This window comes from Zootoca vivipara, chromosome 2 (assembly GCF_963506605.1).
Source record: "Zootoca vivipara chromosome 2, rZooViv1.1, whole genome shotgun sequence".
In the NCBI taxonomy this organism is placed as follows: Eukaryota; Metazoa; Chordata; class Lepidosauria; order Squamata; family Lacertidae; genus Zootoca; species Zootoca vivipara.
Genome location: NC_083277.1, coordinates 48,786,222 through 48,803,123, shown reverse-complemented (window position 1 = coordinate 48,803,123; position 16,902 = coordinate 48,786,222). Strand labels below are relative to the sequence as shown.

The window sequence follows — 16,902 nt, the reverse complement described above, 5'->3', positions numbered from 1 at the left end:
CTACTATGGTGTATTATTTATTATTAAGTCAGCTGATTCTGGGACCATTGTCTGTTTACTTATAACAGCTTTTCTTCATAAAAACTACATTAATTAGGTAAACATTACGATTTTTTTTGTTAATAAGATAGTGTGTGTTTGTTTGTGTGTGTGTGTGTGTGTGTGTGTTAACTGACATTTTTTTTAAAAAAAATGATTTGTATCACATGGGAGAATTTGATTTCTATCCTGGGATAGCTCAGTTGTCAGAGGATGAGACTCTTAAACTCCGCTGAGATATTCCCTCAGATGGAGAATCAATTATGATAGTATTTTGAGAACATTAAATACCAAATATATTTTTCATGAATTTTTATTGGATTCATAATGCAGCTGATATTATTTTACCTTCAAATTTTACCCTTTTAAAATCCCAATACCTAGTCACTAACAAAATTTGCATAAAACATACTAAGGTTTCTGGGAGGAAATTTTAAGATGTTAATCGGATGCTGCTAAGCTGCAAAAAGGAATTTGAAATGTACTGCAAAAATAAAGTCAGTGTGAATTTTATTCCCACTATCCTGTTCACTTACCATGTTTATTGAACCACAAATTCAGCTGGTTGGTCTATTTATTATGGAAAATAGGAAGGGAAGAATATCCAGTTTAAACAGATGTCATACAATTATTGTAACTGATACATATATCTGAAGCACAGTCTAGCATTTCCCCCTAATCAGTGGTATTTATTATAATGATTTTTAATGCAACCAGTCTGAAAAAAATGTAAGATTTTTTACACATTAAAATGAACCTCTTTACAATTTATCAGTTCAGTCATTAAGAAATGATGCCTTAGGCCAGAACTTATTTTAGTAAATTACAAGATAAACCAATGTTATGTAGCAGATCCAACTATTCAGTCATGTCTGACATTGTAAGTCATGCCAACATAATATTCATCAATGTTGAAATCTTATCATGAGAGGAGAGAACGAGCCTTGGGCAAAGTTTACACATTTCTTAACAAATTCCAGAGAGGTAGCTTTGTTAAGCTGTTGCAAGAACAACAATGTCTTGTGGTAACATAAAGGCTTTTAAGGTGCCACAAGTCTGTTTTGTTTACATTTTTCCACTTTTACTGACTACTGTGAAATTACAAATTGTATTGTAAACATTTACTCACACTTTTCAAACAGCATCCATCAAGATGTGAGGGAATCATATGCAGGATTTGGTAAAACAGATGGTTTATCAGCAGGGCCAGATCACCCATGAGGCAAGGTGAGGCAACTGCCTCAGGCAGCAGGATCCAAAGGGGCAGCAGATCCCAATGTAGATCTTTATTCCTCCCTTGTTCCTGATGTAAATCTTCCCTCACATCTTCTTCCCTGGCAGGGAGCGGAATGCCATTTTGTGGTTTGCCTCAGGTGGCAAAATGTCTTGGGCCTGTTCTGTTTATCAGTATCAAAAAAATTGGTTACCTGAAGTGTGTCACTGGAAACAAAGCTGACTATAAACCTGCTTCAGGCAGCAGCCCTGCACATAAATATTTATTGCATATACTAAAATGTACCACTGTTGCATTTATAGTATATTATCTCTGAAGGGTCTGTGTCACTTCTTCTAAGGTTAAGAGTTTTCTCTGTTGACCTTGAAGTGTATCTGCGTCACTATGAACTCAGCTATGTTGAGACCCATGAATAATTGCAGATCCACAAAGGAGTGATTTGGAAGCTGTCTTACTAGATACTGAGTGGAGAATTGGAAGCAGTGAGGAAGCCCTGCCTATTGGCAAAGTCTGCCAATCACAGAGGTTGGGTTGTACTAGGGCCACTTTATTTAAGATTAAACCATAATAAAACCTCTGCAGAGGGGAAGGAACCCTATTGCTGCTCTAAGGGGACCAAAACACTTGTCTCATTGTCTGGTTTTTCTAATAACCGTGGTGTCTTGATCTACATATGTACCAAATTTCAAAGCTGTTGTAGCCCCACAAAAATATGTGAAGCAAAGCCACACACTGAGAACAAGCGATTTGCTCTTTCTTCCACAGAGACTGCATTATGCTCTGTTGCTTGAACAGTGGAACAAGCTTTGTGGCTGGTTTTGCCATCTTTTCTGTCCTTGGCTTTATGGCATATGAGCAGGGAGTGCCCATAGCAGAAGTTGCAGAATCAGGTAAGTACTAAAAGCATACATTTATTATTATTATTATTATTATTATTATTATTATTATTATTATTATTATGTGTATTTGATATACTAGTGATACTGCATACTTTAATCGTTATGTATTATTTGTTAAATTTATATCTCACCCCACTATGCAAGACTACCATATAAACAATTCCTATTTAATTTCTTTTCTTTTTTCAGGACCCGGGCTTGCTTTCATTGCTTACCCAAAAGCTGTAACAATGATGCCTCTTTCTCCATTATGGGCAACTTTGTTTTTCATGATGCTGATATTCCTTGGTTTAGATAGTCAGGTATGGATCAAAGATGACTTTAAATACATTTTAGAACATCCTTTCCAGATGTAACTTAAGCTGAGATCTGAATTTAAATCAAGCTGTAACTTTAAATTAAATATAAAACTAATTTAAATTGTCAGCTTAATATTGCTGAATTCTTGCTTCACTGTACTTCATTTTATTTTATTATTTTAATGTGTCGCCCACAGGTGAGTGAGAAGCAAGGTTATAAGATAGGAATGAAAAGTTATGAGCCCCAATCTTATACAGTGGTACCTCGACTTACAAAGGCAATCAGTTCCGCGGCGCTCTTCAGAAGTCGAAACCTTCAGAAGTCGAAGCATCCATTTTGTGCATGCGCAGACTGTGTGCGCCGCTTGCGCGCAGCAAAAATACTTCCGGGTTAGTGGACTTTGGAAGTCAAAACCTTCGGAAGTCAAGGCATTTGTAAGTCGAGGTACCACTGTACTGGACATGAGTATGCAGAGCCTCTTTTCAAAAGCTAAAGTGATGGGGACTGCATCTAGCTCTTATCTAAAACAGCTAGTTGGTTGGAATGCAGCTGCTTTGGGGAATTACATGCACACAGCCCTGCTCCATAAGGTTGGAAATCATAAAGTACAGAACCCATTCTTATACAGTCTTACACACTCACTTTAGAGACACTCATATAGATGGGTTCTAGCAGGACTGAGGCGATGAACTAAAGAGCAGAAAATACATTTAAGACTAGAGCAGGCTAGCAGCATGGTTCAGGAAGTATTGACATGAGACATAAAACATGAGAAATATCAACTGAAATCATAGAATTGTAGAGTTGGAAGGTTCCACAAGGGATCGTCTAGTCCAACCCCCTGCAATGCAGGAATCTTTTGTCCAACATGGGGCTCGAACCCATGACCCTGAGATTAAGAGTCTCATTTTCTACCAACTGATCTATCCCAGCTGAATAGCTCCTGAGCACTGATAGAATCATAGCCCTGCAGAGTTTGAAGGTACCCCAAGGGTCATCTTGTTCAACCCCTTGCCCTGAGATCTACAAAAGAAGGGCAGTATACTAAACAAACAAACAAACAAACCTCAGGTTACTCATGTCACAGGGCTGTCATTTAAGGTAGTGCCTAGTGCCTGATGCAGTACTTTTCCTGTGGTCAGCCTGGAGGAAATGCCATCGTACAAGAAAAGCATGCAGAGAGCTCTTATCGGGGGGGGGGGAGCAAGTATGGCTAGTTAGGTGCTATCTTTAGTGGTGATACTTAAAGATCTATATAGGAACAGGCTATAAATAATGCAAAAATAAAATAAAGCAAATAGTGCACTGACATGTGCTGAGGAACTGGTAGATCATTTACTCTATATGTCATTTTTCCCTGCATTTGCTTTGTCTAGTTTGTGTGTGTTGAAAGTCTTGTGACAGCCGTGGTAGATATGTACCCAAAGGTTTTCCGGAGGGGATACAGACGAGAGCTGTTGATTCTTGCTCTTTCGATTGTATCATTCTTCCTTGGTCTAATCATGTTAACGGAGGTAAGATATATTTATTTGTATTTGGAATGATGGGGAAGAAAATTGTTTCCATTCTTTTTTTAACTTAGTGGCTTGAAACTAGCGGCTTGAAACACTAAGTGATATCTTTCCCCGTGCTGAGTGAAACTTTGATCTGCGCACATGTCATCATGTGCACACACGCAAAAGCCACTTGAACCATGGCTTCCCTTCTCAAATCAGATGGAAGTTGGTTCTAAGCAAAAACACATCAAAGAGCTACGGGACACAGGTGGATTGTGACTAACATCATGTGAGCCCACCTTTGAAAACTAGCAGTGGGAGTGCCCTAGAACTGCAGTAAATAACAATGTGAGCACAGCCTTAGAAATCAAAGCAGAACTATTTGAGGATTGATAAACTCCTGGAGTAACAAAATATTGATCAAATGTTGTTCTGTGACAAAATACAACATACTTGGAAAGATTAAAAACTCCCCAAAGGAACTGCGGAGTCACATCTGGGGGGCATATGGGAACATACATTATTGTATTATAGTGACAGGAGCCTTTTCACCCTCACTATCTGATATACAGCAATTGAACATGGTCATCTGTTGCTTTTGGCTCTAAGGTACCTATATTGTTAGTCTAGTTTTAAATAAAGAGATGAGTGGCTTGGTGCTCTTGCAGCAATGCAGGACTCTTCACATATAGGCTGGCAGCCTCACAGGAATTCCTAGAATGTCCGCATGGTCACATGATGCCCTGTGCTCACTTGGAAACTGTAGGAAGTGCTGTGAGGAGAGATGCTGTGTTTGTAAAGAACTCTGTTCCACTGCAAGTGTGCACAGTATGTTTTAAACATGTCACAGAATCCTCTTTATTGTGTATAAGGTAAGAATAGCACACGTTGCCCTTCTCGCTGAGAATAGTCTCTGAAATTCTCACACTTCCTGGCCTCTTCCTAAACATCTGTTTCACCCTCACCATCTCTTAAGTTGCTGAAAATTAAAATGGTTGGTGGAATTCACCTAATGAACCCCATCAGTGGAAGCCTTGTGCAAGGGCTTCTGCTTATGCAATGAGGCTCTCCCCCCCCCACAAACCCCCTGAAATTGGCTCTGGGAGTGTTGGGAGAACCCCCAAAACAACACACAGGAGGAGGAGGATTCCTAACAGAGGGTCCATGTTGTGCATGGCCCTGGAACTCTTCCCCAACTGGCTTGTGGGCAGGGCTTTAGCCAATCAGCAACTGGCCTTTAGCCAATCGGCAGCGCGGCATGGGGACCCTCTCTTGCTTCACGCTGTCGAACACCCGCCCACCCACCTGTTAGTTAGGTTGTGTCTGGCCTTGCTTTGGATTTCGGTTGGTCGTCTGTTTTAGAATGGGGGCCGGGTAGGAATTTTTCCAATGTGGCAGATAGGCAAAAACCAAGTGGCCACAGCCAACCTCTTAGCAATCATCACAATTTTGTAAGGTTTGGAGGTTAGGCATTGGTTTAGGGCAGGCATCCCCAAACTTTGGCCCTCCAGATGTTTTGGACTACAATTCCCATCTTCCCCAACCACTGGTCCTGTTAGCTAGGGATCATGGGAGTTGTAGGCCAAAACATCTGGAGGGCCGCAGTTTGGGGATGCCTGGTTTAGGGGAATGTGGGGAGGAGAGGTGCGGCCACCACCTGCCCCTCCAATTAATAGGTATTCTGTTAAAGGAATCCGGGGGTCTGGATCTCTTCCAAAGCCCAGGGAGGGGCTAGGGCCATGCCAGGACTCCTGGGAACCCCAGGGGTGAGCACCAGTCAATATACATTGATGGAGCTCCCCCTGCTGGTTTTTTAACCTTCCAGGCTTCCTGCAGGTAGACAGGAGCCAGTTATAGTTTTGATACCAATGCCTAAGCCAATACCAGTCACAATTGTGCATTCAATAAAGTTGTGGCCAAAAATTTGCCCATTAACCTTTAAACTAAATTCTGTCTCCACTGTGTCTTTATTTCCATGGGGATGGGTTTTGTGGCTCGGAGCACAACATTCCATTGGGAGGCAGATATGCTGCTTGTATACACAGAAAACTTGCTATAGTGTGACTTTGAATTCAACCCTGCAAAATGTTCAGCGCACTACTATTTATTGTTCCAATCTGGCTGAACTGTTTCTTTCTTCCTTTTTAATTATTGTGCTATTTTATAGATCTGCTCCTTTTAGTTTTTTTATATGTGATTTTAAATGGCATCATATTGTATTGTATTTTTACAATACAGTGACAGTTGCTTTGAAGGGTAGGATATAATTTATAGTAATGGATGAATAAACAGGGTTTGGAGAAGCTAAGGCATGTACTAAAGATGGAATGGCTTAGAGTAGGGAGTTGGGGACACACATTTTCTCTACAAGTTTTCAGGATCCAGCATCAGTAGAGGTCCTTCCCTGCCTAACTAGTAAGATGTAAATAAACAAATGCATACATTTAAGATTCATTACATGCATTGACATACCTGAGGCTGTTAGAAGAAAACAGATCATTAGTCACCATCTTGCAAGGGTTTTTCTGTACATAAGACCAAGTAATTGTGCTATAGATATCTATTATCTACTCTTAATGACTAGTTTCCTACATAACGACATCCTGAATTTGTACTTCAGGATGTTAACATTTAAAACTGCACAGCATACTGTATTGGATATTATTATTAGGCTAAGTATTAATTTGGGAGACAATCGTATTTCACTAGAAGAAAAAAATGAGGTTGTTGAATGTCCATTTAAAATTAAATCCCAAGCTTTCCAACCTTTGCCTTTCAGTAAAAAGAAAGAGTTGTATAACCATATACTGTATTTTTCCAGGTATAAGATGCCCCCCATGTATAAGACAATCTCTCTCTCTTTTTGAACCCAAAATGAAAAATTGGGCCAGAGACAGAGCCCAAGCCTGAGCGCAGGCCGCCCGCGCTAGAGCCTGAACCTGAGTGTCAGGATCTCTGGCAGGTTTATAGTATGTTTATTTACAATTAGCACACAGAGAGTGACATCGAGCCAGCATCCCTTGGTAATGAGTTGCTCACTCTGAATCTCTGCCCCTTCTGCAGCACAAATCACGCCAAAGTCCAGTCTTCCTCCCTTGCCCTTCCATTGCATTTTAACCCTTTCAGCCCTCCTGGTTTGGGAGGAAGGTGGATGGACTTCCCCTCCACTCTCAAATGAAGATTCTTCTAAATGCTGCCTCCCTTCTGGTTGCATAGCAATCCCCTCAAGGCCGTCTGTTTCCTCCCCCCCTCCGACTGTGAGCCTTCTGTGAGCCTATCTGCGGCTGGAAACTCAGGAAGAAGGGGGGGGTCCAACTAACCCACTCTTGCTCTATCTGTGACTGCATTCCCTCATCTACAGAGTCAGACTCTTCCCAGGTGTCCAACTCAGCCATGCCCCTGACATTGAGCCACCCACACCAGAGCCAGAACCCGAACCCATGTGCATTCACTAGTCACATACAAGACAACCCCCATTTTTTAGCAAAAACCATAGTCTTATACACGGAAAAATATGGTACATATGAGCGGATCTCCTGGTCAAAGTTCACTCTTGCTGGAGTCCCTTCTGCAAACAGGAGGACTGCTTCCCTTTGTAGAACAGACATTTTGCAACCACCCCAATATGTTTTACATTTAGTTTCAATCTTTTGAGCGCATTATTGCCCACACAAGCATAAGCACACTGAAGTGTGCATCCGCACAGCTAGTTTAGACCAAAGGCCTATCCAGTCCAGCACTGAGTCCACAGTGGTCAAACAGTTGCCCAAGGGAAGCCAGGAAGGAGAGCAATAAACCCCTCACCACTGTTGCTGTTCCCCATCAATTGCCATATAGAAACACAATCCAGCTTTGTTGTCAATTTTCTCCTTCCTTTTCTATGTATTTTTCAAGCAAGTCCACCTTGTCTCCATGTACAGTTGTTACTCTTCTCAGAGTTTCAGAGTCAGGCTCAAACTCCTAGTTGGCTTTGTTTGGATTTGGGCTGGCAATCCTGCTTGAGGCTGGACTAAGCATCAAGGAATAAGCTATTATTCATGGTGATTAATTCATCTTCCCCATTCTGTTGTGTAGAATGGACCCATAGTATTCAATTGTTACTTCAGTACTTTCGTGCTTACCCAACCGTTTTGATGGGCTGCACAAAAAAGAGAAGCAAATTGTTCCAAATCCCAGCACGGCAGCTGCTGTTGTTTCTGCTGCCGGGAAGAGTGCAATGTATGCTGTGAAATAGGCACTCTGCAGTATAAATCAAGTTGCAGTGTGCATCATGTGCCACCAAATGGCACTGTTGTGCAACATTCCATCGTGTAAATAATTTCTTTAGAGCTCCTTCCAAAACGTTCCAAGGAGCTTGGCGTAGGGTACAGAAATTCACTCCTGTTCAAGAGGACTTGATTCCTTGGGAGCACTTGAAAGCAATACTGAAGAGGGTTTGTTGTGCAATGAATTTCAGTCTCAGTATGCCACTGCAAAGCCTGGATCTAGGCCAGCTCTCAAGACGGCCTCAATAATTAGCTGAAGAGATAAATGGCTAGTGTCCCATTCGATATTTCTGACTTGGGCTGACTGATAAAGATTAACTTTTGACTCTGAAGCTTTAGAGTATTCCCAAGTCCCTCACCATGTGCACTCATATGATTATGTCTAAAGTTTCTTACTTGCTGTTATTATAAGAAAGATACTGGTGCCAGTGACACAATAAGACTAGCACATTGATTAAGATTTTGATCTGCTAACGGAGCATAGATTACTCTGCCTCCATGTTCGGAGGCAGTGTGCTTCTGAATCCCAATTGTGGAAACCACAGGAGAGGATAATGTTCTTGTTCTCGAGCATCTGTTGGCCACTGTGAGAACAGGATTATGGACTAGATGGTCAATTGGCTGGATCCAGAAGGCTCTTCTTATGTTCCTACAAGTTACATTCCTATCTTACCCTTTCATGAAAATGTTCCATGCACCCTGATAGATGCCATTCACCGTAGAATACTGTCTGTGGTTTTGTACTTGCTCATGCAACACACAACTGAACAAATCTGAATATTCATATAATGTACTTCAGAGACTAAAAGTGTTTTCAGTGATTAGCAACTCAAACCTGAATATATGCAATTGGAAACACATCTCGAAAGAGCAATGCTTAGTGCAGTTGGAAACACATCTTGAAAGAGCAATGCTTAGTGCTCTGTATAAGACATCTTCGCCTGTTTCCCCCCCACCCCTTCCACTCTAGATATATATACCTGTATACCTGAAGGAGCGTCTCCACCCCCATCATTCAGCCCGGACACTGAGGTCCAGCACCGAGGGCCTTCTGGCAGTTCCCTCGTTGCGAGAAGCCAAGTTGCAAGGAACTAGGCAGAGGGCCTTCTCAGTGGTGGCGCCTGCCCTGTGGAACGCCCTCTCAACAGATGTCAAAAAGGAAAACTACTACCAGACTTTTAGAAGACATCTGAAGGCAGCCGTGTTCAGGGAGGCTTTTAATGTTTAATAGATTACTGTGTTCTATTTTTCTGTTGGAAGCCGCCCAGAATGGCTGGGGAGACCCAGCCAGATGGGTGGGGTATAAATAATAAATTATTATTATTATTATTATTATTATTATTATTATTATTATTATTATTATTATTGATGTTTACAATGTGTATGGAAATGGGCTGATACAGTGTAAGACTTTTTATGTAATAGATATTGCCTTAAAATTCCTGGGTGTTTAGGAGGAGGAGAATTCATAGTTCATGTGGTGTCTCAACCTGCTGCCAAGGAGAAATACCATCACTCTCAAGTGTATGCTCCAAAAATAAACACAAGGTGTGAGGAAGAACTTCTTTAAGACAGGAGATTTTTGTGTCTCTCACAGTTTCATTCGCCTTCTAATGTTGACAAAGGGCCTGTTTCCAAAAAGCAATGTTTCTTGGGTTGAATATTGTTACCCTTCTGGCAATACAATTCTTAAATAAAATAAAAGGATGGAAGAACATGGTGTAAAACATAGCAAAGCAAAGGATTGCCAAGGGATAAAACAAACATGCAGGTTGTTTTTTAAAAAGTGGTTTTATTTCTTGGTATATTTTGTGTGGTGGAGTAATAATTCTCAAGATCACAACAGGCACGGAGAGCTTTTAAAACTCTTTTATTTCCTGCTCCAGTCCTGAGGAAAGGAACAGGGGAGGAAAGAATTAAATCCCTCCTCCGTTGCAAATGATCAGTCACACCTCAAACAGATGATGTTTGCTTTTAATGGTCCCATAAATACACGCATGCATTTAACATTGCATCTCATTTGACTCTTCACCAACTTGGTGCACTCCAGGTGTTTTCAACTACAACATCTACCACCCTTGGCCATTGGCTTTGCCACCTGGGACTGATAGTTGTTGTAGTCCAAAATATCGGCTGGTTTAGAAATTTCCCAAGTGGAGGAAAACCTTATTTCAGCTGTAAAGTGTTATTTGCACTCAACTTTTCCTGTTTTTAACTGTTTATCTTCCAGGGTGGAATGTATGTTTTCCAGTTGTTTGATTCCTACGCAGCCAGTGGAATGTGCCTTCTTTTCGTTGCTATATTTGAATGCGTCTGCATTGGCTGGTTTTACGGTAAGTCAGCAATTCTTGCAACATTGGGGCTAATTCTGAAATCACATCATGCATTTTTAGAATGAGTCTTACCGTGTTTCCATAACCTACCTTGCCCATACATCATCCTGTGGATTTCAAGGATCAATCTTTTTTCACAGTCTTGTTTTCATATTGCAAGTTGTATATATTTCCCCTTCTGGTGGATCCTTTTCACATGTGAATCTTCATTTCATAGTACCAGAAGAGTCAGTACAAGTTGTACTTTCTCTATGCATCTAATATAATATATGAAAAGGAAGTTGTGCATCTGAGATAAATCTGCTGCTCTTATGCCTGTAGCTTGTACATCTCATCTTCACAAGTCCTTTTTCTATGCATTGCTAGAAAAAACACAGCTTGCACACACCTCCTCCACTCCATTGTAATATGTGGAGTTGTGTTACATGCCTTTCCCTGGGTGCCAAGGTTTATGTTAATTGTGCAGTTAAATTCAGCCAAACTATTTGGGTTTGTATCCAGCCGTGTCCCTGGAGCATTTGACTGTGTTGACCAAAGCAAACTATGGCAAGTTCTTAAAGAATTGGGAGTGCCTGGTCACCTCATCTGTCTCCTGAGAAATCTCTATGTGGGACAAGAAGCTACAGTTAGAACTGGATATGGAATAACTGATTGGTTCAAATTGGGAAAGGAATACGACAAGGCTGTATATTGTCTCGCTGCTTATTTGACTTATATGCAGAATTCATCATGCAAAAGGCTGGACTGGATGAATCCCAAACCAGAATTAAGATTGCCAGAAGAAATATCAACAACCTCAGATATGCTGATGACACAACCTTGATAGCAGAAAGTGAGGAGGAATTAAAGAACCTTTTAATGAGGGTGAAAGAGGAGAGCGCAAAATATGGTCTGAAGCTCAACATCAAAAAAACCAAGATCATGGCCACTGGTCCCATCACCTGGCAAATAGAAGGGGAAGAAATGGAGGCAGTGAGAGATTTTACTTTCTTGGGTTCCATGATCTCTGCAGATGGTGACAGCAGTAACGAAATTAAAAGACACCTGCTTCTTGGGAGAAAAGCAATGACAAACCTAGACAGCATCTTAAAAAGCATAAACATCACCTTGACGACAAAGGTCTGTATAGTTAAAGCTATGGTTTTCCCAGTAGTGATGTATGGAAGTGAGAGCTGAACCATAAACAAGGCTGATTGCCAAAGAATCGGTGCTGGAGAAGACTCTTGAGAGTCCCATGGACTGCAAGAAGATCAAACCTATCCATTCTTAAGGAAATCAGCCCTGAGTGCTTACTGGAAGGACAGATCGTGAAGCTGAGGCTCCAATACTTTGGCCACCCCATGAGAAGAGAAGACTCCCTGGAAAAGACCCTGATGTTGGGAAAGATTGAGGGCACAAGAAGAAGGGGACGACAGAGGACAAGATGGTTGGACAGTGTTCTCGAAGCTATCAACATGAGTTTGACCAAACTGTGGGAGGCAGTGGAAGACAGGAGTGCCTGGCGTGCTCTGGTCCATGGGGTCACGAAGAGTCGGCCACGACTAAACAACTAAACAACAACAACAACCCTCTTAATGCTGAGGATACTGAAACCATTAGTGCTCAGCTGAGATTTCACTGAAGAAATTCAGCTTTGGAATGTAAGGAAAATCATAAAGGGGTGAAATATATATATATATTTGCTTTTGGAAAAAGGTATGCTAGACACTGCCTGTGGCAGTGACAGCATCAGATCTCTTTCTGGTGTCTATAAGCTCCAGCCACCATTTTCTTTCCACCTCAGTGCTGCTGGATGACATACCCTCATTCTGAGGGAGTTCTTGGGTAAATACTTGGCAGCCTCCATACTGGTTGCTATTTTTTCATCAAGTAGTTCTCTCAGAATTTCATTATGTTATTCTATAACATCATTCCAGGGGTAAATAATTATGACGAAAATAACATGTCAACCAAAGGTCTCCAGCTGCTGGGAATGTAGCTGCTGTATCATCTCTGCAGACACTAGAGGTAAAGGAGGGCTTCAATTTTTCAGCAGGCCCTCCAAAAAACTTTTCTTATATATGCTAGTTGTGAATGGGATTGTGAAAATTGGGGAGGGGCATATTTTCATCTCATTCCCACCAACTGCATGTACCTCATGTTTTGAGGCTTTCCTTGCCAATGGCAGAGGCAAGGAATATTCTAAGAATGAAAGCATATATTCTAATGAAGCTACATCACTCCAGTAACATAAGCCCTGGTGACCTGTGTTCATTTTCTATTAATTTTCATATTGGTTTTATTCAGGAAGCAATCGTTTCTATGACAACATTGAAGATATGATTGGGTACAGACCACTGGCATTATTTAAATGGTGTTGGATGTTTCTCACTCCTGGCATTTGCGCTGTAAGTAATGAAAGTGTGATAACATGGTAGAGCAATCTGTAAGGTCCTTGGCATGACCTTTCCCCAAAGACTTTGTGGAAATAATTTTGCAGAAATAGAGCATAATCATGGAGCCACACACATGTGTTGGAACAGGAAGTACACCTCCAAAATGCAAAATAGTTTAACTTCCTGGTATTAGAAGAAAAAAAGCAACAATTCCTCATAAATTAAATAAAATGTGATTTAAAAACTTAACTTTTCAAGCAGATGTTGTTTATTTCATTATTTTAAATTATTTAGGTATTTCTTTGCTATTGGTTTTAGACTTCAGTAGCCCCTACTTTTTCTTTCTCTTCCCCCACCCCCTACAATATGATGAGGTATGACAACTTCTTTTTATGTGTTCACCTATTTCTGTTCCCACATCATAGTGGTTTCATGTGCACTCAAGGTGTCTATTATAAATTCATGTGTAGGTATTAATGGAGCAATTGTATGCTACTGTGCTGTTTACTTACCGTGAAACTGAACTGAACTGAAAACAACACAAATTAAGGGCTAGAATCCAAAGGCTTATGTATGGTAGTCCTCACACACCCTAGGTGCAATTTTTCAGGGTGATATACAATGTGATGCATTTGGGGGCGATACAACTGGTGGGGCATGAGAGAATCATGACCCCCCTCTTGTGTGTGCAGAAGTACTTTCAAGCCACAAAACAGATCCCCTCCCATGAGTCTCTTCAGCACAGATGTAACTTGCTGTCAAATTGGAGGGGAAGGCCAATTTCTATGGTCCTTAAATGAAGACTGAGATTAAATGTGAAAAGAAGTTCCAGTGGAAGGAAGGAAGCCAGCCAGCCTGCCTGCCTGCTTTCTACCTGTCTTGAAAGCTGAATGTAGCAATTCAGTGAACTGGGGTGAATAAGTTTCCCAAATATCTTTGAGTTGTTTCCAAAAATGGATAAAATGACCATCTCCATTTCAGGGAATCTTCATCTTTTTCCTGGTGAAATACAAGCCTTTGAAATACAACAACGTTTATACATACCCAGACTGGGGTTATGGCATTGGGTGGATGATGGCTCTCTCCTCCATGGTTTGCATTCCTTTGTGGATCTGTATTCAATTGTGGAAGACAGAAGGAACTATCTTAGAGGTACGGAATGTTTTCAGACTATTATTGCTTGATAGAGTAGGTGAGCATATTGAGCTGAATGCTGCACATTTTGCTTACAATCAGCTATTCAGAAGTTACAAAATCTAAGCTGGTGTCTATGCGTCCAGCCCAGTTTCTGTGATGTAACTGTAGCCAATAATCCACGTATCCACATTGGCTGTGATCCTGGGAAGTTTCATAGTAATAATTATGAAAAAGAAAACAACAGTGGGTTGCATTGTCACAGATGTTCAGTGACTAAAACATTAGAAGTAACAATGGTAGGTTCAACTCTGCCCTGGTTTGGATGAGCATATTTTGTCTTATTAACACAAGCTTTCCCCCGCCCGCCCCGCCACCCGCATGCACAAACTATTTGCTTCTCCTTTTGCACTGCACTGTGACTGAACCAGAAAGTCTCTGATTATAGTTTCCCATTTCCTAACTATGGTTACAAGATTTGGAACATGCCAGGATGTTAAACCCTAGTTTGAAGTTGGATTAATATCCTGGCTTGTTATGAAGTTGTTAACCATAATTTTCCAGTTCAGACAACACAGGAAACTTTAGTTAATGTTTGCTCCTAACATGAAGGGAGGAGTGAAGGCGCAAAATATGAATATGAAGGTTTTCCTAAGAAGGATGGGCAGAAAGCACTTGTCAGGAAAACTCATGGGCAACTTTCTGGGGGCCAGAAGCAAAAGTGGACAGACCACCTGATGCAAATCTTACTTTTGTACAGTAGGCTACATTCCAGCCATGCAAAGGTCAGAGGTATTTGCACCCACAAAACACAGACCTTGATCCAGGCAAGCAAGAGGCATCACCACAGCTCAGGGACAGCTTCCTGCCAGGCAAAAGCATTCAAGGAGGATGTGGGGCAGAGTCAATGGTGGGATGTGGCCTAGGAAGAATCCTTAGAGTCAGATAGAGAGGACTGGAGGTTCCAAGCCTCTGATCTGGATGGAACGTGCTTGTGACCAGGCCACAGAAATGGCTAATGCCTTCCATTTTCTTCATTCCATGCCCCCAGAGATTTAGAAAGTTGATTGTGCCCAGCCCAGACCTGAAGATGAGAGGGAAATGTGGAGCATATGCTGCTACAGTAAATGACTGCGATGCCAAACTGAAAGGTGATGGCAACATTTCAGCCATCACAGAAAAAGAGACGCACTTCTGAAAGAACTTTCTTCTTCTTCCATTGTTGTTGTTTTTTGTATAAATAAATAAGTAAATAAATAAATTAAATACTTCACTTAATTATAGAGGCCAGCTTGTTTTGCACAACTTTATTAACAAGTTAATTTTAAAGTGAACTTGTATACTTGTTTAAAAGTGATTTTTTTAATTATTATATAAGTAACGATTATATATAAATATAAATATATATATATATAAAATGAAATAGAATTGTTAGTGATGCCTTGTAATATGGTGATTTCAGTAAGTGTTTTATAGATCCTAGAAGGACCTGTATAATGTGTTGTAAAACTTTTATACTTTTGGTTTTTTTAAAAAAAGAAAAAAGGTATGGTGTTGTATAGCTATACACATTCTAATTTGTGAGCATCTCAGACCATTTCAGCTTCTACTGTATGTATATAAAGGGGGTTACAATGTCCTCCTATTAATATCTAAGGGAATTGTCTTTGGATGTGTAGCTCTGTTTCTGAATTTGGGCCCAGTCCAGTGAATGACTTTGCCAAATGTCACTAGACTCAAACCCTGGCAGTCCTTCCATCAGGGTGGTCAACCTTTTTAAAGTTGAGGTCCGTATTTCCTTGGAAGAAGGTGTATGGGTACTGCATATTGGCAATGGGCAAAGCCAACATCAAAAGTGGGCAGGTTTTTCTTTCATTCACACAGATATGCAAGCATGTACCAGACTCATCCTCAATTCATTCTCATTCTCTATTTTTCACACACACACACCCCTCTGGCTCAGTTCCCAGCACTTACCTTCATCTGCCAGTGTACCCCACTCCTCCACCCCAATATCTTCATGTTCTCCATACCTTGTGATTTCCACAGTTCTGTTGTGCCACAAGTTGCCACTGCAACTGTCAGCTGTCAGAAACATGCATGAACCAGCAAGTTTGTGGTGACCAGTGTGGTTCTGAAAGGCACTCCGTTGGATGTGGATATTTGAGTGTCATTTTGAAGTGTGTGCTACCCATTGAATTATGTGGTTGGGTCGCATACCTGCCTGCTGCCTCTTTCTCCCATCAACTCTTCTGTTTCTCTTCATCATGGGAGTATAAAATGGTACAAACACAGTGGGGTCATCAGTGTCCAAACAGCCCACCAGCCACCCTCCTCTACCTTTTGCTTTTCTACTGATGGAATGACAAAAAACCAACCTGAATTGCCCATGTTTAACTCTGATATTTTGCAAACATGCTGTCACAGGTTTGGAGGCAAAGGGTTTTATTCGAAGTAGTGCTAAGTAGTGCTTTGTGCAAGCAGAATGACTTCCACTTATGAAACGGGACTTCTTCTCTTTTTTTGCACTCTCCAACCTGTTGTGCCCACTCCAAAATCTGTTTGGGCGATTCTCTCAATCATCCAGAGCAAATTTGGGGATGCTGCGGACCACACAATGGAAGAAGAGAGTAGGAAGAAGTCCTGATGCACAAGTAGAATTAATTCCAGTTGCACATTTATTTAGTTGGATACCACCCAATGCCTTTGTGAACAATTCTCTGGATCTGATTCCTGCCTTGCCCATTGGATGCAGCCCAAATAACTGACTAGCAGCTTTGGACCTGCATGTCTTGAACAGCAGCTCCCACACCTCATGGAAGTCATC

General features: G+C 41.1%; 1 protein-coding gene across 1 annotated transcript in view; it reads left to right on the top strand.

Annotated features, from left to right (window-relative positions):
- The window catches only part of SLC6A11 (solute carrier family 6 member 11), a 91,314-nt gene extending 75,942 nt beyond the window's left edge, over positions 1-15,372 (top strand). The window contains exons 9-15 of the mRNA XM_035106212.2: positions 2,039-2,163; positions 2,362-2,474; positions 3,849-3,986; positions 10,464-10,566; positions 12,853-12,953; positions 13,923-14,093; positions 15,127-15,372. Coding sequence (XP_034962103.1) covers positions 2,039-2,163; positions 2,362-2,474; positions 3,849-3,986; positions 10,464-10,566; positions 12,853-12,953; positions 13,923-14,093; positions 15,127-15,273 — 898 coding nt within the window. The 3' untranslated portion in view covers positions 15,274-15,372. The remainder of the gene's footprint in view (positions 1-2,038; positions 2,164-2,361; positions 2,475-3,848; positions 3,987-10,463; positions 10,567-12,852; positions 12,954-13,922; positions 14,094-15,126) is intronic.
- Positions 15,373-16,902: the final 1,530 nt, after the last annotated feature.